Here is a 22,260-nt window from a genome sequence, read left to right on the forward strand (position 1 = left end):
TAACCATTCATCTTATTCTTTACAAGTTCGGCATATTTGATGCCTTGTTCATAGGCCCTCAAGGATATTGTAAGCTTCTCGTCATCACCATTTGAATGATATTCTTGCTTGGAAAGTTGTGAAAATGCTGGCTCGTCGTGGTCGAAGAGATCAGCCACATCATTCTCTTTATCAACACTGTTGGGAGCGACTTTGCTGAAGTAGAAGCTGTCCCTTCCATAACTCCTCCCTACAGAATCAGACAAGAGGACAATAAGCAAGAGCAAGGAAAGGTGTTTGGCAAAGGAAGCCATGTTTCTTACAATCTGATTGGATAAGGTGTTGTGATGGCCCAACACTCCCATTTATTTATCCTACTCATTCACGGCAAATGATGGGCAGTATAAATTGTGGCAATCCATTTTAAGAGAAGATATGCTACACCTTCTTCTCTATTCCATTTTGGTCTCCCCTCCTTTACTATGACCCACCCTGGCTTTACTACTTCGCATGTTCTTACCAAATTTGCTAAGAGTGTCAAATTCGCATGGTGATGTGAATTCATATTTTAGTTTCCCTTCCTTTTATTCCTCTCTTCTTGATTTTTTTTTTTCAAATCTTTTATGAATTTAATGATCAATGTATTTTCAAAATTTTAATGCCATACCTATAACCTAAAATAAAATTTGGAATTACTGATTTGCCGTTTTTTGATACACTCCATGAATATCATGTCTTTCATGACTCGTAAGTTAATACATAATCATTTTTTTTTGTTTCCTTTTTATTCCATATTCTCACCGGCTAGTATACCATATATTATTTATACTTATTAATTAAACCAATTTTTCTTTCCTCGTATTGGCAAGTTATGGTCATTTTCTATATATGTAATAGTAATTCCATTAATAATTCTAGTCTTCATCTTTAGGTGGGCTTGGTAAAACTTAATATTTAAACTGACTTTAAGTTAAATTATACTTAAATTATTGACTTAAAACTTATTACTTAATTCTTATTTTAAATATTAAGATTGTTTAATAAAATTAACTTAAAACTTATTCTAAATCATCAAATTAATATATTTATCCTCATAAATTATAATTAGAACAAAAAAGATCGAGTAACAGTAGGGGTCGTGGAGTAGCAAAGGAGATTATAGAGATAACTAATGAAAATTTAGACTTAAGAATAAGTTAATTGTTTTTACTTATTACTTAAAATTATTTTTGAATTTAAGTAATAACATCAAATTATTTTACCAAACATACTTAATTTACTTAATAACTTATATTATGTTATTAAGTCACTATAAATTATTAAGTTGGTTTACCAAATACCACTAAAAGTTGCTAACTTAAAACTTATTACTTATTTTTTACTTTAAGTATTAAGGTTGCTTGATAAATTAGCTTAAATTTTATTTTAAGTTATCAAATTGACATATTTATTCTCATGAATTTTAATTAATATTTATCATAATTAATTTTAACTAATATTTATTTTATTAATCTTAATGGGTGTTTGACAGAACTTAATACCTATTACTTAATGATTTAAGTTGACATTAAGTTAAATTGTTCTTAAGAAGGTGTTTGATAAAACTTAATATTCATTACTTAATGAATTAAGTTGACTTTAAATTAACTTTACTTTTGACTTAAAACTTATTACTTAACTTACTTTAAGCATTAAGGTTGTTTAATAAAATTAACTTAAAATTTATTTTAAATCATTAAATTGACATATTTATCCTCATAAATTATAATTAAGGTAAAAGAGGTAGAGTAACAATGGAGGTCATGAAGTAGCAAAAGACATTATGGAGGTAATTAAGACAAATGAGGATAAAAAGATAAAATGAAGATGTGACTTAAGAATAAGTTAATTGTTTTTATTTATTACTTAAAGTCATTTTTTACTTTAAGTCACACCATTAAGTTATTTTACTAAACATACTTAATTTACTTAATAACTTAAATTAAGTTATTAAGTCACCTTAAGTTATTAAGTTGGTTTACTAAACACTCACTTAGCTTCTTTTTCTTTAGATTTTACATTAATATCATTTCTATTTTTCCATTTTTAGTGGTAAGGCTCATTATCTTCTTTCTATCTTATATTCTATTTATTCTAGTAAATAAGTTAAACACCTTATGTTTTTCCTTTAAATGTCATGTTTTGATATAGTTTGTTTTCCTTCTTCAATAGTCATGCCTTATTACACTAAAACTATGCACTTGTTTATAATATTACAACTAATCCATATAGAAAAATTTTCTTCTTTGTTAGCCATTTTTTGGGATTGGTTTTATGACCCTTTTAAATAATTTCATTTTACATATTTTTTTGTTTACATATGTTATTTTCTCTTATTCTCTTCTATTTCTTAACTTTTGTCGGTTGGTATTTATATTTTATGCTCCTTATTGTAAAATGTTAAAGAAAAAAAAGGATTTATAAATATATTTACAATAAAAACCCTATAAAATAATACTCCTGGAATAAGAGTGATTATTATCTTAGCTGAATTATTAATCTATCGATAACTACATATTTACTAATTTAGAGAGAGTATTATGTTCCTATTATATTTTTCTCGAATATGTGTGACTTATAAATAAAACAAACAATAGATGTGGTCAAAAGCTAATACATAGAAGTTTAAAGGACTCTGAAAAAGAAGAGATATTTATTAGTTGTAGAAGATAAAAAGACTCTCAAAAGGAAGATATGTGAGGTCTAATCTTATTAGTCTAAAAGATAAAAATATTTCAAGGATGTGATGACTTTGAAAAAAAGTTGAATTAAGATTTTAGTATAGGGAAAAATGCGTTTTGTTTATTATTCAATACTATCTTATGAATTTTTTATTATTATTATTTTTATGTATTTCTTCAATTATTTATTTATATTACCATAGGCCCTTAAATATTTTTAAATAAATTCTTATGTTATGCATTTAATGAGGTTATTAATTTAGTATAGTGAAACTAGTTGGAACTACAAAATTTTATTATTTAAATGAAGATATTAACTTATTAGGATTTTAATATAGGGAAAAGTGTGTTTTTAGCTTATGATATGAAAATATCATGAAATTGAGAACCTAACTTTCCCATTTTCAAGTTTGTCGTGCTAATCTTAAAAATATTTTGGATTTTCATGCACTTTGGGTTGATGTGGTTTTTAATACCAAATTTATCCTCCTTTTTTTCCAGGTAAGTGTCCACATGTGAGAAAAAACAAAAAACAAAAAACAAAAAACAAAACTCTCTCTCTTCACTTTCTCCACCAAACATCCAAAGAAACCTAAGATTTCATTTTTTTTTCTCTTTCTCCCTCTCAAAATGCAAAGAAACCCTAAGATAAAAACTTTAGCTCCATCTCCATTTCCATCAATTTATCAACTCAGAAATATTAGGAATTCAGAAATCTCTCGCCTAATTAATTTACTTTCTTCCCATTCATTTTCATCATCATCCTGGTCCTCCAAGATTGGATTTCTAGGTTGGTATTTGGGCATGCTCGAAACCCATCCTCTCATCACCAAAAACATTACGTTCTCCCTTATCTTCGCAGTTGCTGACTTGACATCCTAAGTCAACCATAAAATCTTGTTTTTTTTTTTTTTTTTTTTTTTTTTTTTTTTTAATATTTTTGGGGATTTCATTATTATGTTTTCATTTTTTATTAGAAATTATCACATAATTACAATGAAATTTTTTTCAAAGCTTTACAGCATTCTAATTGAGGTGAAGAATGATGAATTGATTGAGGTAATAAGTAAAAAAGATAAAAAAAATTATTTCACAAGATAATAATTTAATACACTACTATGAAACCAAGGTTTAGTTAATCCCGATTTTGATGATAACAAAATAAGGTTTAGAATTAATGATTATATTTCAAGTGTGATTAGGCAAGACGATTTCCAAAGTGGCAATCACAAAGACAAATCAAGCTAAGAAGAAATCATGAAGAAGAAGATCACCTCAAAGAGAAGTGTTTTTCAAGACCCAAGCTTCAAAAAATCTCTTTGTAAGGTTGTTGGTGCACTAGGATTTTCATACATTACATTATTTACTTATGCACCAAAATCATCCAAGAGTTATTTTGTTTTAAATATTTTAAAATTTGGATGATTTCATGTTTTCAACTAAAACCTTGTGTCAAATGTCTTTCCAACTTGTTTAAAAGGTTTTAAGTTGAAAAAGATGGTTTTTTGAGCCAAAAACGGCTCAACCAGTTGAATTGGATGAAGAACCAGTCGACCACCAACTCAACTAGTCAAGGGTATGAACAATAACCAGTCGACCCCCAGCTCAACCGGTCAATGGTATGAACAGTAACCGGTCAACCCCCAGCTCAACCGGTCGATGGTGCAAAAAAACTCTCTCTTTTTTCCAGAACGGTTGTTCAATCGGTTGAGGTTCGGTTGAGGTCCAATCGAGGTCCAACGATCACCTGCCAAGCATTAAATGTTAATTGCTAGTCAACCAGTCAACCTCCAGCTCAACCGGTTGAAACCCCAACAACTAGTTTGGATTTTTTCTTCTATAAAAAGGCTCCAATCTTTATTGTTTCATAAGCTTAACCTTCCCAAACCTTTCTTGAATATATTTGAGCCTTGGAAGAGTGTTTTTGAGTGCACCATTGTTCTAAAACTTGCATATCTTTTGTGCACCATTCAATCTTAGTTTTCTTGTATCATTTGAGATTAAAGTTTTTGTACTAGGATTTTGTGAGATCATTTATTTGTAAATCTTCGAGAGGAAGTTTCTCAAGTGTGGGGTATCACTTGAGGGGTTGTTCAAGAGTGGGATATCTCTTGAGAAGTGTAAAGGGTGCTTGGAGCCAAAAGTCCAAGAGGGTGAATTGGAACCATAATCCAATTGTATTGCTTGAAGGCTTGGCTTAGAAGTCTTGAATTAGTGGAACCTCAAGCTTGGGATTGAAGCTAGAAGAGAGTGGATGTAGGCCGGGTTACGCCGAACCATTATAAAATCTTGTATTTTCATTCTTTCTTCCCTAATCTTTTAATTTATATACAATTGTCTTTATATTGTCTATTATATACTTGCATATAATTGTCTCTTACATTTACATAGTTAAATTTGAAAAAATGGACCATCACCCTATTCACCTCCCCTCCCCTCTCTAGGGTGATTACCATAGGTTGGATTAGCCTAAATTTTCTAACAACTACTATAATTTTTGCTCTTAATTTATTTTTCTCAACTATGCATTCTTGTTGACTAATAATTTTATGTTTTCTGTTCAGAAAATGATGTTGCTACCTTCAAGTTCTTTTGAGCCAATTAGAACATTATAGATGATTGGATATGAGTTGTTCATTAACTTTGTGGCAAAAGTCCTACCAAAGTGAGATGTGATCACTACCATCAAGAAGATAATCATGGGATAGGCTATCTATCTATATATGGACCTTTTGTCAAATCTTTTTTCTTCTTTGTTAATGTAGCTATGCAAGTTACACAAAAATTTTGTATTTCATCTCTCAATTAAACAACATTGGTCTATTATTATTATTATTTTTTTTTTATGTCAATATGGGTAATGGTTTAGTTGCAAATTTATACATTTGTTGTTATTGTTGTCAACTTGTGTTTTAGCATCATATAAATTTAGAAGGCAATACGAAATGAACACCCTAGAAAGTGCATTCACATGAAAACATGTAAATTTTATGTTTTTGTAATACATATGAAAGTAAAGAACATTGAGGCCTAATAAAACATACATAGTAGAATGGTGGACAAGAACTTGAGGAGCCAACCTTACCTATCAAAAAAAAAATAAAATGTTAGGATAGAACCCTTAAAAGCATGATATGATGTAACAAATTTGAAATTCATTATTTATTTAATGATATTCCAATTTCACTTTTATCTATCATATATCCATGCATTATACCTTGTAAGCATTTTGACCGACATCTTTTGCATTGTACATGACTTAGGTGCATTAGGAGTCACACAAAAGATCCAAGTCACGGGTTCCTTGTAATTAGATGACTTGTTCACAACTGGTTTATGAACCCATTAAAGGCTGTAGTGTACCATTTCCTACATGGTAAAGGTAGTCTTGAAAGGCTAATAGCTTTCACGTTATTAGACTTCAGATATCAGTTCATGGAGAGACTAAATGCAATGGATAGCAAGTCATAGACATAAGCACATAGTGTCTCGTTGTTATTTAGCTAGGATATTGGAGTCACTCTGTCAAGGTTGTTGCAACAAATGTTAAGGATAAGTATAATATGTCAAGGTTTCTCGCTATTGCAGATGTCAATGTTGGGCATTAACCATCTATCAAGGTTGCCTATGAAAAATTTAATATTATTTTATTATAATTTTTAGTTTTTAATGGAAAATTAACCTATTACCATATTTGTACTATTTAATTATTATTATAATAATTAAGTCCTAAAACCATACAAATAAACTATTACTCAAGGAAAAAAATTATTATATATACATTTGAATATTAAAAACACAATGAAATAAATATTTTTCTAGTTACTCTCTATTTTATATATACAAAAAAAAAAAAAATAATAATTACAAACATTCAATTAAGATAATATACAAACTTAAATTAAAAAGTACAATACTATCTTCATAAGAGGGTCTCTAATTCTTCATCATCTTCTTCTTTTTTTGCTATATTTCTTGGATACCTAATAGGATAGACACAACATTAATAGAAAAGTAAGTAACAACTATCAAAATAGCCATTTTCAAATTATAAGGTACTTTCAATTACAAGAATACATCAAACATATATGCAATTTGTAGATACCATATCTCTAGCATTAATCTTCAAGCATTGCCCCTCTAAAAAGAGCCCAAATTTGCCAACACCTCTATCTCAAACCTATGATAGAAAAAACAAACCATGTTAACAAAAAGAAAACTCAAATTGAGAAATTAGATATCTAACTATAATTAAATATTTTTAAGAATGAATTCTAAGTTTAATTATTGTGCTTTTATATTATGGACCTAAATAGCTATAAAAATATACTTCTTTTTAGTTTCTAAAAGGAATGCAAAAAGGAAAAGAGAAAAAGAATGTTCCAAATATATCTTTCATGTTATTTTGGCTTTTAAATAGATAAAAACTCACATTATCCAAGAAATAATTGAAATTAAAGTTGAGTAGAAATTTAAATTATCTCAATCATAAATAATGAAATATCTAAATTCAAATTCATAGAAATCATACTCACTATTAATTTCATGCACCAAATGCATCTAAACTTAAAATAAAAAATCAAGGATATTCTCCTTCAATTTTTCACAAGCAGCACCAACATGGGAAAACTGACTCCTCCTTATAATCAAACTTTCCTATGGCTAGCATCATTTCTCCCACCCCAAACTACATCCCAAGCTTGTAGAGCCAATTGTATTCACCAATTTTATCAAGAAGGTTGCATCCCAAGCTTGCAGATTCAACAATGTTCATTAATTTAATTAATAAAACCTTGTGGATATAAAACACTCTTATTTTATTAACAACATTTATACTAGGGAATATTTTTTATATTGTCACACAATAAAGAAAAGATCAAAGATAATAGGAAAATTCAGAGAAGTGGACAATTATCTCATGACAAACACTGAAATAATTTCCATATTACACAACTAATATGCATCACCAATTGAAAATAATCAAAAGCAAACATTCACCAATATGGATACTGACACACTTAACAACTGACTAGAAAGTAGGGAAATTAGATAGCAAACAACAAAAAATAAATTAATGAGGGAATTTTATACTACAGACTGAATGAAATTCATTTATACAACCACGTATTGTTGGTAACATTGAACAAGCAAGGATTTTCACCTATAGAAGCCTATTCGGCACAAACATAACTTCTAATGAAGTATTAATCAGTAAAAAAAAAAAAAAAATCTGTATGGTGAAGAGGTTTCTATTTAACATGCAAAAAAGTTAAATTGTAAAACCAATCCATTAAGCTCTTCAGCAAAAGTATATCACCCTTTTAGGTCTCAAAACTTTGTAAGATTCTACCTTGAAGTACATTATCCAACTGACCTATGAGACTCACTAACAGTCAAATAGGTTTTTTCAAATAAATTCCCTCTTGCTTAAATTTTTTTAAAAAAATTTATTTATTTTTGGAAAAAACAACAGCAACAGGTCAAACAACCTTTCACAATCAAAAAGAGCATAGAGTGGGGCTTTTGTCTACATTCTATTAATAAGTCACATGGAAAACCAAGGGGATTATAAGCTCCTTATAATTCCTCTACCACTCTAAACACGCATCAACAGCATAGGCAGGAGATGGAAACACATTTGTGAAGACAGAGGTTAACGCAACCAACATCATCACTGACACGGGAAATGGAAAATAGTGTTAGCAAACCTATTACCAATTCTTCATAATGATGACAGTTCGCATCATGCATGCTGACAGTTCGCATCATGCATGCTGACAGTTCGCACCATGCATGCTAACATGTTCACCCATTGCTCTGACATGTTAGCCACAAGGTGTTGTCGTGGCAACATCCAAGTCATCTAGTACATGGGCTTAGAGTAAGATTATAACATTTTCCTTTCGCAGTGTATATCTCAACCAAGAAGTACAAGTCAAAATAATCCTAACCCTTCAATTGCTTGTTGAGAGTCAAAGGAACAAACAAAAGAATGAAAATTTTGAATCCTTCTTTTTACATCGCTGTTTCAGTTTCTAGTAGAAAAAGGAAAAGAAAATAAAAAAGTCCTATAATGCATAGTATAGTCTAAGTTTCGTTCAGGCCAATGAAAAATAATTTAAAATTTCACCCTTATTTACTCAAAATGCCTTAGCAAACAAACAAATCCTAATTTCAACCAAGATTCTCGTTAATCAAACAATCAGTTACCAAGAAATATGACATACACTACAAATTGAAAAAAGAAAAGAAAAAATCCAAAATTGATTGAAACAAAAAGAGTGAGCTTATGATTATTTTCTACACAATTTTTTTAATCTCATTCTCCCTTAGTTTTTCTTGGCAACCAAACAGATCCTGAAAAGCATTCTAAAAAGATCCAGAGTCACCAAACCACTAAATTCAATGAAAAAGACAAAATGAAGCTATGATGAGTTTATGCTTTAATTCCTCATCTTTTTCCTCAATTTTTCTCGGCAACCAAGCAGATCAACAAAAACAAATTAAAGAAAATACCAACAATCGAAAGAGATAGAGGATTACTAGGCTTCTGGGGAACGCCATTATCCCATTTGGAAATGGAGAAATGGACCTTCTAGCGAGTGAGGGCTTCGGATTTGAATGGCTCCTTGAGGCAGTTCCTCACCAGATTCGCGCAGATGTTCGAGTAGGATATGTACATCATCCCCGCTGCTCTCCAAAACGGCACCGCCGCACCTCATCCCACTGCCGACGCCATTGATTTTCTTTATTTCCTTCTCTCTCTGATCTTTGCCTTCTTCACCGAGGAAATTCGAATTCAATGAAACCCTAACCCTAATATAAGCTAGGACCTGGATATTCGCTTGGGCTGGGTCCGAATATATCGAAATGGGCTGAGCTTAATTATGGTCCGGATATTGTATTTTCCTTAATTAGATTATATCTAGAAAATTAGTTTACAAAATAATACAATTACAATATTAATTAAAAGCACTTAGAATAGGAATATCATTGAACACACTCCTGTTTATTTATGTTTAGACATTAGAATTTCTAAAATCATTTCTAAAATTATAGAAATAATAATATGTAATTCTTCAAAAAAAAAATTACACTTTTATTGATCATTATCAAATGTTTTTTTTTTAGCTAATATCTACAGACCAACTAATTTTCCTTAAAAGTATTTATAATGGAAGGGTTATTATTAAAAACACTAAAATCAATCACAAATGGACTCTAAATCTATTATAATATGTAGTCACAAAGTTACATATCTTATTGTCTAATTTGCTAATTTCAACTCAACATATATAATTAAATAGCTTCCCGAATGATGGAAACAACACGATATTGACTTTTATTAAATAAAAAAAAAAATCACGATTGGAGCAATGATTCTCAAGTGAGTCTATTCTAACGTCTTATTATAATATCCAATTTTTTATTTTCTATTTTTTCACTAAGATTAAATCCCCTGTGTCATCTTGACACTTCCTTTTTATAAAATCTTTTCCTTGTCATTCAACAACACAAAATATTTCCTAATTGAAATGAATGGTAAAGATGAGATTATAAAATAAATGATCCAGATTTCACCAACATTAATATTATCACACCAAAATTTAAATTCTTATTATATGATAGTCAACTTTATGAGAATCAATTTATGGAATATATTTATAACTTGTATAATGCCAATATACTATAATTAATTTTATTCTTTCCTAATATCTAAATTTGTATGAGTTAACTTAAAAAGTAAAATTTTGAAACCTAATATTATGCCCATCAATTTATAAATAAAAATTTCAATTATCTTAATTTTCAAGTTCACATAAATTAATTAATTACTTTTAAATTAAATACAAGTTAATTACTAATTTAAAAATAATGAAAAATAGTTTATAAAAATAGATTATATTAATACAAACTCAAAAAAAAAAAAAATTCATTAACATCGATGAATAAAAAAATAGTTTATTAAGATTGATTTTATTTATATCAGTTATTAAAAAAAAAAACCATAATGTAGCAAATTTTATTTCACTAAAATTAGTGAATAAAAAATGATTTATAAAAATTTATTTCATTGTTATTGGTATAGACTAAAAAATGATTTAATCAATTTGATAAATAAAAAATGAAAATTGATATTAGCATTATTAAAATAATTTATTAAATAAACATTGGCTTCCTTAATCAAAATAGATTGTTCTCACTTCAATTTATAATACTTAGTAAGTAAATTAGATCTACACATATCAAACAAATTGTTATCATTATTGTTTTTATTTAAGTACCTTGACATATGAACATATTAACTATATATTGACTTATAAATTATCTGTCAAGATTCTATTATATAAGTCATGAAAAAATTCAAAAAATTTTATATATGTCATTATTGGTTTAAACATGTTGTATATGTCATTATTGTTCATTTAAATAGACAATATTGACATATATCACCTTAAGCCAAGACAATATATGTCAACAATGACCTTTTTTCTTATGGGTCCTAGTGGATGATTGGAGCCAAAATCTATGCTCTAATGACACATATTCAATATAATTCATGCACAATAAGACACTCAAATCATCTTAATTGTCCCAAATTGATGCTAAGGTCCTAGCCATGAGTTTAAATTACATTTTGGAGAGTTATCTTAGGTTTAAGGAAAGAAAACAGTGAAAATTCAATCACTTTAGATTTTGAAAGATTAAGAAAGGGTAAAATAAGGAAACAAGCGAGTCAAAACTCATGAACTACGAGGAAAGACAAGACGAGCATATCATGAGTTTTGGAAATGAGGAATGAACATTACAAAGTAAGAAAGAAGGAACACAAACATGGGAAATGAAGTATGAGACAAATTCATCGAGTTGCATGGAAATTTAAAACTCAAAATCTAGTGGCAACATGTACTTTGATTTTGTTGAAAAATGTAGATGTAGACCTTCTATTTTGTCCTCTTAGCGGAAGTGACACTAGATGTCTTCCCATACTTCTCTCTTGACTCATTGCCATCCCCTTGTGGCCCATTAACACTTATATAGTTTCATTTTCTAAGCCACCTTCAAAGACCCTTTGTTGAGGGACTTATTCAAACCCACATTGTGACCTTGACCACCTTTCATCCTTAGGTTAGATCCCACTTAGGTTCACCTAGACCCACTTTGGTTCACATAGGCCCCTTTTAGACACATTTGACCCATTTAGGCCTAGTTAGCTTTACTTGGCCCTCCTAGGTCATCTTTTGGGCATGTCTTGTCTGGCTTTGATGACTTGTGTTTGTAAGGTTGCATCACTTTTATTTTTTATTATTTTATTTTCTTTATTTATTTTATTCATTTTATTTATTTTTAATTATTATTATTATTAGTTTCTATAATTATTTTTTGAAATGTTTTAATATAATTTTTTTTTAATGAATAATTTTTTGTAATTACTATTACTATTATTATTATTATTATTATTATTATTATTATTATTATTATTTAATCACGTTATGTTTTTTTTTCTTTTTTTTTTCTTTTCTTTTCTTTTTTTTAAAATGTTTATTTTATTTTATTTCATTTACTTAGGCAAAAAAAAAAAAATTTGGAAAAATGAAAACTTGGGGATGTGTTAAGGGTTTTTGGGAAGGAGTCCTGGTGGAGTTTTCAAGGTGTTTTGCATGGGAAAAGCAAAGAAGGGAGGTGAACGAGAGGCTGGGAAAGATGGTTAGTTTGGGGGGTTTCCGAAGGGACAAGAGGAAGAACTGAGAAAGGGAACTGAAGATTTTGGAAGAAAAGGGGGGTCGTTGGCTGAAGAAAAAACAGAGGTTTGGATGAGGAGTTTTCAAGGGTAGCTATGACGTAGTCTGGGGGGTGGTATCAGCTATGAGGGTGAAAAACAGAGAAAAAGAAAACAAAAAGAAAAAAAAAAAGGAGACCGAGATGGAGAGATGGATACAGTTTCCTTTTTCTGTCCGATTTTGGGAAGTGAAGGGAATGAACTTGACCGATTTTGGGAATCAAAATACTCTTGTGAAAAATTGAAGTTCGGATATCGATTCAAGGTGTGGTTGAAGGGCCTCTCGATGGGATATCTACCTTCTGATGGCCGATGATCAAATTCACTGGTTTTCAATTGTCAATTCTTTGATGATTGTTCTTTTCCTTTCTGGTATTGCGGGACTTAGATCTTGAGGACTTAATTTCCTTTCTTAAGACATGGAACAAGCGTGCTTCTGGTCAACTTGCCACCAGTTTCGAGTTTTTTTTTATTCCAAGAAGTGCTCGACTGGCGGTTTCTCACCCTTGGAGATTTCCTTCTTGTTTCTTTTGTCAATCGCACTTAGCGCCCAGCTTTATTTAGATGATCAGCACGACAGGCCTAATGCGATTTTTTTCTGAGATAGATGTTGGATCTTTAGTGCAGTTCTCCAATGCATTGTTGATACAACATCCATTCAGAATTTCTTGAGTTTCTGAGGGCCAAATTCTGCAAGTAAACGAATGAGAATTTGCTTACTCAGTTGATAATTAGATAATGTGTTGCATCGGATCTGTAAAGACTTAGTAGTTCTTAGTTATTCCTTCATCATTGCTGCTGAAGGCATACTTTTAGAGGGTGAGAGATGAATTGAACAGAAGATTCTGCAACAAGTTTGAAGTAGTATAAATGTGATAATTCTTCTTAGTTCTTTGGTAGCCTTGAGCGACTGTATCTTGAACCGGAGATTCCTTCTTTGACCTAGAAGAGTCTTTCTGCGCTGATCCGTCACTGAGTTGCTCACAGGATGTTCTGCACTCGATCTTTACTGCAATCTATGCATTGTTATTGTCGTCCAACAATGGGTTTAATGTGTTTTCTGAATAAGGCTCTGAAGCTTGTCCATCAAAAAAGTATTGGTGTCACTCTCTTGCACATTGTCCTTGAAAATTAATGGTGGATTCAGCCGGACCAGCCAGGAAATTTATTTATTTTCTGTAGTGTTTTTTTCTACGAGTTATCAACTGAAGGCATATGACGCAAATTCATCTGTGTTCTTCATTCTTTTCTTAAATAAGACAAAGAGCCGCAATCCGTTGAAATCTGTGCCTTGTGCTACAAGAAGAATGGATAAGTATACGATAATCAAGGAAGTTGGTGATGGGACATTTGGAAGTGTTTGGCGAGCTATAAATAAGCAGACTGGTGAAGTTGTTGCTATAAAAAAGATGAAGAGGAAATATTATTCCCGGGAAGAATGTTTAAATCTGAGAGAAGTCAAGTCATTGAGAAAGATGAACCACCCAAACATTATGAAGCTCAAGGAAGTTTTTAGGGAAAATGATATTTTGTACTTTGTGTTTGAATACATGGAATGCAACCTTTACCAACTAATGAAAGATCGGTGGAAGCTTTTTTTTTGGAAACTGAAGTTCGAAATGGGTGCTTTCAAGTGTTCCAAGGTCCTGCTTACATGCACAGGGGTGGATATTTTCATCGCGACCTCAAGCCAGAGAACTTGTTGGTTACAAAAGATGTAATAAAAATTTCTGATTTTGGTCTTGCTCGGAAGATCAATTCTCAACCACCATACACGGAATATGTCTCTACACGCTGGTATCGAGCTCCAGAGGTTCTGCTTCAATCATCCACATATGGTTCTGCAGTTGATATGTGGGCAATGGGTGCTATCATCGCTGAATTGTTTACTCTCCGTCCTCTCTTTCCAGGATCGAGTGAAGCAGATGAAATTTACAAAATATGCAGTGTTATGGGCAGTCCAACTTGGAATTCATGGGCCGAGGGACTTAAACTTGCTAATGCTATCAACTACCAATTCCCACAGTTTTCTAGTATTCATCTCTCTGTATTGATACCATCTGCAAGTGAGGATGCAATCAGCCTTATTACTTCACTTTGTTCATGGGATCCCTGCAAGAGGCCAACAGCCTTGGAGGCTCTTCAGCATCCTTTCTTCCAGAGTTGCTTTTATGTCCCACCATCCCTTCGTCCTCGAACTGCTGTGACTAGGACACCCCCATCTGGTGAAACAAAGGGAGCTTTGGAGCAGAAATCTGCTAGGAGGTGTTCAACGCAAGCTGGAAATGAATAATCAGGATGTTTATAAGAATGATAAATCCTTGAAGAGCTCTCCTAAGCAGCCAAGATATCAACCATACCATGCAAATGACAACAAGCTGCCACTTTGAGGACGTCTCGGGATTTTCATTTAGAACATACAGCATATAAAGCATCCGATTGGAAGGATTAAGAGCTTTCTAACAGCAGCCCCTCTTACACGGTGGAAGGTAAGTTCTCTTTTTTAAATTATTGTTTTAGTTTAGTTTATATTTGTTCTATTAGTTTAGGTCCATTTATGATTTTTCATCCTTAATTTAATCGATCCTTGGTGTTATACTTCATGCTTTGATTTGGTTTGATCCCATTCTTTTAGTTTGAGTATTTCTTATATTTTTGGTAAATTGGCTTCTAGGTGATGCAGTTTTTATTTTGAATTTGTCTTGATTTATCCTAATTCGTTTTAGTTAGTTTATAATTTTTCATTATAGTGTATTGTACTTCTACATCTGTAAATTGGAATCTGACAACTTAGAAACCCTTTAAATTTTTCTAACTATTCTATGACATTCTAGACTCCTTGAACTTGATTTTAGCATCTTTCTTGGGTCAAATATGATTTTCCAATTAGGAGATATAAATCAATTTTTCAGAAGGTTCGGTTTTCACTTTGTTTTTTACATTTAGTCTTGTTTTACAAAATTAAATTACTAAACGATCTCTTTAATTTCTTTGAACATTTTTATTTTAATCTAGACTTAAATTTAATTTTTGAGATATAAAATATTAATAAATAATTTCTGAAATAAAAGATATAATTTTATTTATTCTTGCACCCATTGCATGAGTGCTCTTCTAGAGTTGAGATATGTTTATTTATTTTTTAAATATGTTATGAATGTGTTATATCCTTAGATTATTTTTAATATAAAATAAACACATTGAAATAGTTGTGTGAATTTTTGTATGATTTTAGGACATCTATAAGTTAATTGTAAAAATCAATTGTTGAATACCTTTAAAAGATACTCTATTCTAGACCTATTATCATCATCATGAAATCTGGTACTAAATGAGGACCGGTTAATTAATTTGGTCACTTACATGATAAACTAGACATATAGAAGATGTTCTCTAAAAATTTTCTTGACAAAACTTAACTTTTATTCTAATCGCTTGCTAACTTTTTTTTTTTTTTTTTTTTCTGTGAAATAACCCCTTTATGAATAAATTTGTTATTGATTGGAATATAATCGATTAATTTGGCCTATTGGATGTTTATCTAGACATGTTAAAGATGTTACCTAATTTTTATTTTGGTGAGAAAACCTTTCTTGATATTTATTTGGAGTTTATTTTGTGAATCGATATTCTACCCTTTTAATAATATTTCATTGGCTTTTGGTAATTTAGTCACTTTTGATCATACTTGTGAACTTTCCTTGACTTGAGACATGCTAAGTGTATATATATAGGTTTAGTTATTTTTTTTATTTACTATTCTTTAATCTTATCATTATTATCAGTGAATTAACCTCATTTTTATAGAATCACTGATGCTTGCTACACAAGTACGCTCTCTATCTTCCTATTTTAAAGTTCCATGAATATGTATGTCATTAAGAACTATATCCTCGTTTGATATTGACTTTGGGTGCCTTGATGTTCATTTGATTTCCTTTGATAAAATGCATGTTGAGTAATATAATACTTGAACTAACTTTGGTGTTTTATGATAGCATTTAAGTTATAGATCTAGGTATGCATATTATCCTTTCTTTATGATAGTGGTTTGAATCCTTGTTTAGCATGTTAGAATTAGTAGAGTTTTTGAGATCACTTTAACTTATCTAGGTATTCATAATCAACTGATTAATTGTCATATTTCCCTCAACCAAGCTAGTAGAGACCTTATTAGGGCTTAGAGAGGTACCTTCCTGATAGGTAACCTGATCCCCAAACCCAAACTCAGTTTTTTTCACAGACAACTTTTCCAAAAAAATCAGGAGTCCTTTTAGGGGTTTTATTCTTACTTTTTTTTCCCCTTTAAAAATAAATAAAAGTAATTAGTGACTCCAACTTTTTATAAAAATCAGTTTTTCACTTTAATCAAAAGCGAGTCTCGCCAATCAAGTGGGAATGCATTGTGAAATAATGTGGGTCCATAGTAGAGTACTTCCTAAATTCAATTTTAATCATGATATATATTGTTTTGAATCTTGGGAAGTCAGGAGTTCGATGCTTCAAACGGTGTGCAAATTGGAGCTGAAATGAAGAAGTTATGGCCATCTAAAGACAACTACACAAAGTTGAAAAACCATTTCGAAATAATTTTGAAATTCAACTTATGAATTCGAAATGACCCCAATTTTGAATCCACCCACTTCCACTTTGTTTTTTTGCCTCCTCATCCCTAAGAATTGCATCTAGGGCACTCTGTCTGCCCTAAGTGAGCTCCACACAACTAGAAATCATAATTTTATTATTTTTTTTTAGTTATTTTTAGTTATTTTTTTTTTTTTTTTTTTGTAATAAGTGGCCAATGAGAGTGTGTCACATGTTAAGTAATTGATGATATTATATAAAATCTCTTAATTCTAGGGTTTAGGCATCTTGGATATTTTCTAGGAGTTTTGACGTTGGAGGCGAAAGAAGACGAGAACTTTGGTTTATTTCTTTTCTTCTTTATTAAGTATATTGTTTTTAGTTTTTCTTGATTCACATTATGGAATTTTACTCTTTTATGGATTGTGATTGTGGCATCACCCACATGGGAGGCTAAAAGTCAACTTGGAGTTTAAGACATGAAAACCTAAGGGCTAGGAAACCTATAGGGACAATGGGTAAATCACTATAACAATAAGATTATTTATTGGTTGAGTTACAATTTATCAATTTTGTGTTTACCCTATCCTTTTATCAATTTATTAATTTATTAATTATTGGTTGATAGGTTATTACCTGATACTATTGATTCTTGGTAACTTTTGAGCATTAGTTATCCTAGTATTCTCTATCATTATCTGTCCCACAACAAAGCTACAGGGAGTAGGAAGAGTTGAAAAGTCAAATCTTAAACTAGTAATTCATTTCATTTATTTGATGGGTTTAGGAGTCTGTTTTAAAAATAAAAATTAGGTTTTGGATGCAATCGTGAGTTTCGAGTTGATGTGAACGACCAATGATCCTAAAGCCCTAAGACATATCACTTTTCACTTTAGGATCTTAAAAAAAGGGATTAATTTATTCCATAAGCTAGTCTTTGAGGACGATACTCGGAATACTACAAAAGTCATAGTAGTTTTTTCTCTAAATTTTCTTGGCCAAAACTACTATGTATTAGGCTTAAGTATTTTGGTACAACAGAGAAAATCAGTCACGAAATTGGCATCGTTGTCGAGGATTGACAACTATCATAACTAGGATACAATTCATTACTTTATTTTAGTTCTTTTAATTTTGGTTTTCTTTATATATATATATTTTCCTCTATTTTATGATTGGTTAGGAAAAAGATTTTTCAGGTAGACTTAAAAGAACAACTCAGGAATCTTAGCAAAATATGAAGGATACTGAAGAGTCCAACAACAACAACAACAAGCCACAACCACCTATCCAGGACCAAAGAACTATGAGAGAATTTCTAAATCCTCCAAGGTTGGGCACACCATCGTGTTTTATACCACCTCCAAATTAAGATCATGTTACCATTCAACCTCAAGTGGTTTCTTAATTACCCATTTTTAAGAAGGAAAATGAAAACCCATACTCTTACATCAAGGAATTTGAGGAAATTGTTTCAATTATTTTAGAAGCCAACACTCCTTTGAAGATCTTTTACATGAAGTTTTTCCCCCTTGTCATTGAAGAATAAATCTAAGACCCGGTTAAACAATCTTAGACCCTATAGTATCATAAATTGGGGTAATATATAGTCAATGTTTTTGAAAAAGTTATTTCCAACCCACAAAATTAGTGCAATGAAAAATGAGATCTTGAATTTCAAGGCTATGGAAGATGAGAATTTTTTTGCATGCTGGGAAAGATTCAGAGAGATGGTAGTAGCATGTCCCCATCACGGATTTGACAATTAGATGCTAGTATCGTATTTCTATGAAGGCATGACACCACCAATGAAACAACTTCTCGAGACTATGTGTGAAGGAGATTTCATGAATAAAAACCTCGATGAAGCATTTCAATTCCTTGATTTGTTGGTGAGGTATCTAGAAGTTGAAAAGAACCACTTAGAGATAGAACAATGAACATGGAAAGAGCTAGTGGAGTAAAACCTTACCAAAGGTTTTAGATGTCCAAGCAAAGTTTGCAACCATTATAAGGAGGTTGGAAGATTTGAAGCTAAGGGAGTTCAAGAGGTACAAATTGTCAATGAGAGAATAGCTCAACTATGCTTGATATGTTAGTCCATGGAACATGCTGTGCAATCTTGTTCCACTCTATCTATAGTGCAAGACATGATTTCGAAGCAAGCCAATGCCTTAGGGACAATTCTAGCAATTCCCCATATTCCAACACTTATAATCCGATTTGGAGGAATCATCCAAATCTATTATGTAGAAAATGTAACAATGGCCAATTTCAGTAGTAAAGAAATTGAATTATAGGTATTCAGACTAATGGGCAACAAAGTTTTCAACCACAAGGTATGCCATCTCAAAACTTTTAGCAGCAACCTCATATCTCATCGTCTAACTCAAGCCTGGAAGATATGATGAGATAGTTCATAAAAAAACAAGATAAACGTTATGAGGATCAAAATAGGATAAATGCTTAAACATCTCAAGAACTATCAGATATCTGGAACACTTTGAGCCAACTTGTTGCAAGCTTATCTCAAGAAAAAGGAAAGTTTCCAACTCAACCACAAAAGAATCCGAAAAAAGTGAATGAAGTTTCTGAAGTGCAAAAAGAAGATTGCAATGTAGTTATCACACTCAGAAATGGAAAAGAATATGAAGGGCCTAAGATATTGGTAAGTGAAGATATTCCTACTAGAGATGAACCAACCGTGGAGAAAAATGTTAGGAATGAGAAAGAATCTAAAAAATATGAGGAAGTCTTCGTGAGTAAAGATGAAGGGAGTGTTTCCAACCATTTTCCTTTCTTTTTAGCTATGCAGAGACAAAGTAGGGGATACGACTTTGGAGATTTTGGAAGATTTGAAGCAAACAATGTTATAGCTACAAGGAATATGGGCATATTGCACAAAATTGCAGCAAGAAATTCTATAACTATTGTAGGAAATATGGCCATATCATTAAGGAATGCCCACTATGACTCGAAAACAAATAGGCACAGACATTTCATGTTGATGTTCAAATCCCACCAGTGGCTTCATATCTTTCACAAAATGTTGCATCCACTTCAACTGGACCAACTAGCATTAATCAGCTAGGACTCACACTCGAGATGGTGCAATAAATGATTATGTCAGCTTTCTCTGCTTTTGGACTTTAAGGTAAGAGTTTCCAACTCACACCTTCTTGGTTTGTGGATTCGAGAGCCTTAAATCATATGAATGGCAACGCTGATATGTTACATGATATTCACAAGTATGAAGGTGCCCAACACATTCAGATTGTCAATGGCAGTATGCTTCCTATTAGTGTTGTTGGCACTCTTGGCCATGGTTTCAGTGATGTTTTTGTGTCACTGGGGTTGTCTACAAACTTGATTTATGTCGATTAATTGTTAGATATTAACTATGATGTGCATTTTTCTCATGGTGGTTGTATTGTGCAAGATCAGGTGTCCGGGACGGTGATCACGAATGGGCCTAACGTGGGATGTTTATTTCCTCTACATTTTTCTATTCCTAGTTTAATGTCTTTGGCTTGGCATATACTATAGTAGCAAATAAAAGTGAGGTATGACATAAAAGATTGGGTTATCTAAATTCTGTAGTATTGACGTATCTAATGAAACATGGTCATTTGGGGAATATAGATCAATTTTCATCTCTTAGTTTGTGTCTCGATTGTGCTACCTATAAACTTGGAAAAAACAAGAGCTTACTTTTTTCTATGTATGGCAGTCATGCTACAAAATGCTTTGAGATCATTCATTATGATGTTTGGGGTGTTAGTCTGGTTATTTCACATGCTTAGTACAAGTATTTTGTAAATTTCATCAACGATTATAGTTGTTTCACCTGGGTCTACTTTCTTCGATCGAAGACATATGTGTTCTCTGTGTTTCAAACCTTTGTTGTTTTAATTGAAACATGCAATTTTCAGCTTGTATTAAGGTCTAGCATTCTAATTCATGGGGAAAGTATATGTCTCACAATTTTCAAAACTATTTCCAGTAGAAGGAGATCATTTCTTAACGCTCTTACTCCTACACCCTGCAACAAAATAGGGTGGCTAAGTACAAGAATCAACATCTCTTGGATGTTGTTCGTACTTTGTTAATTGAATCCTCCATTCCATCTAAATTTTGGGTTGAAGCCTTGTCCATTACTGTCTACTTGATTAATCACTTGCCAATGTAGACCTTGCAATATGACTCTCCTTATCTCTGCTTGTTTGGTAATCATCCTAAGTATTAGTCCCTTCATACTTTTGGGTGTGTTTGTTTTATCCACCTCTCACCCACTGAATGTCACAAACTTACTACTCAATCTACACGATGTGCTTTTATGGGGTATAGTAATGCTCAGAAAGGTTTTGTTTGTTATGATGCTACTACTAACAAACTTCTTGTATCCCGAAAAGTGATTTTCTTTAAGAATTAATATTTCTTTTAGTCTCACTTTCTTTCGTAATCTGATCTTATCATGCTTCCCAATTTTGATAATGTGTCCCATGTTATTGAATGCTTTAAGCCAGACTTTGTGTAACAACAATGTCATCCATGCCTAACAACGCCCCTTCCTACCACCGATTCCCCACCTGACCTAGTGGACATTGAACCTCGACAATCTAGTAGAGTCACTCGACCTCCGGATAGGTATGGTTTTCCTCATACATCACTCACTATGACTTTGGATACTATTGTCGTGCCTTATTCTTATTCTCAGGCATTTCTACAAACTTGTTTGCAAAGAGCTATGCAAAAAGAGCTTCAGGCACTACAAGACAATCACACTTGGGATATTGTGTCTTGTCCTCCTAATGTGAAACCTATTGGGTGTAAATGGGTTTATTCGGTTAAGTTCCGATCTGATTGCTCCTTAGAAAGGTATAAGGCTCGCCTAGTGGCCCTTGGAAATTGACAGGAGTATGGTGTTGATTATGAGGAAACTTTTGCACCTGTTGCTAAATGACTACGGTGCAGACTGTCCTAGCCATTCCTGCCTTTGAAGGTTGGGCTTTCTTGCAAATAGATGTCAAGAATGCTTTTCTACATGGGGATCTCAATGAGGACATCTATATGACTTCTCCCCAAGGTATGTTTTCTACACCATCTTTAGATGTTTGTCACCTGAAACAGTCTTTGTATGGCTTAAAGCAGGCACCGCGTGCTTGGTTTAATAAGTTTCATTCCACTCTTCTTGAT

At 31.7% G+C, this 22,260-nt stretch overlaps 1 protein-coding gene across 1 annotated transcript; it reads left to right on the top strand.

Annotated features, from left to right (window-relative positions):
• Positions 1-13,731: 13,731 nt before the first annotated feature.
• On the top strand, positions 13,732-14,870 carry LOC117921836 (cyclin-dependent kinase F-4-like). The gene is given in 3 exon segments (XM_034839792.1): positions 13,732-14,075; positions 14,078-14,742; positions 14,744-14,870. Coding segments are annotated over 3 exon segments (1,080 nt in total). The 5' UTR covers positions 13,732-13,787.
• The last annotated feature ends 7,390 nt before the right edge of the window (positions 14,871-22,260 follow it).

This window comes from Vitis riparia, chromosome 9 (assembly GCF_004353265.1).
Source record: "Vitis riparia cultivar Riparia Gloire de Montpellier isolate 1030 chromosome 9, EGFV_Vit.rip_1.0, whole genome shotgun sequence".
In the NCBI taxonomy this organism is placed as follows: domain Eukaryota; kingdom Viridiplantae; phylum Streptophyta; class Magnoliopsida; order Vitales; family Vitaceae; genus Vitis; species Vitis riparia.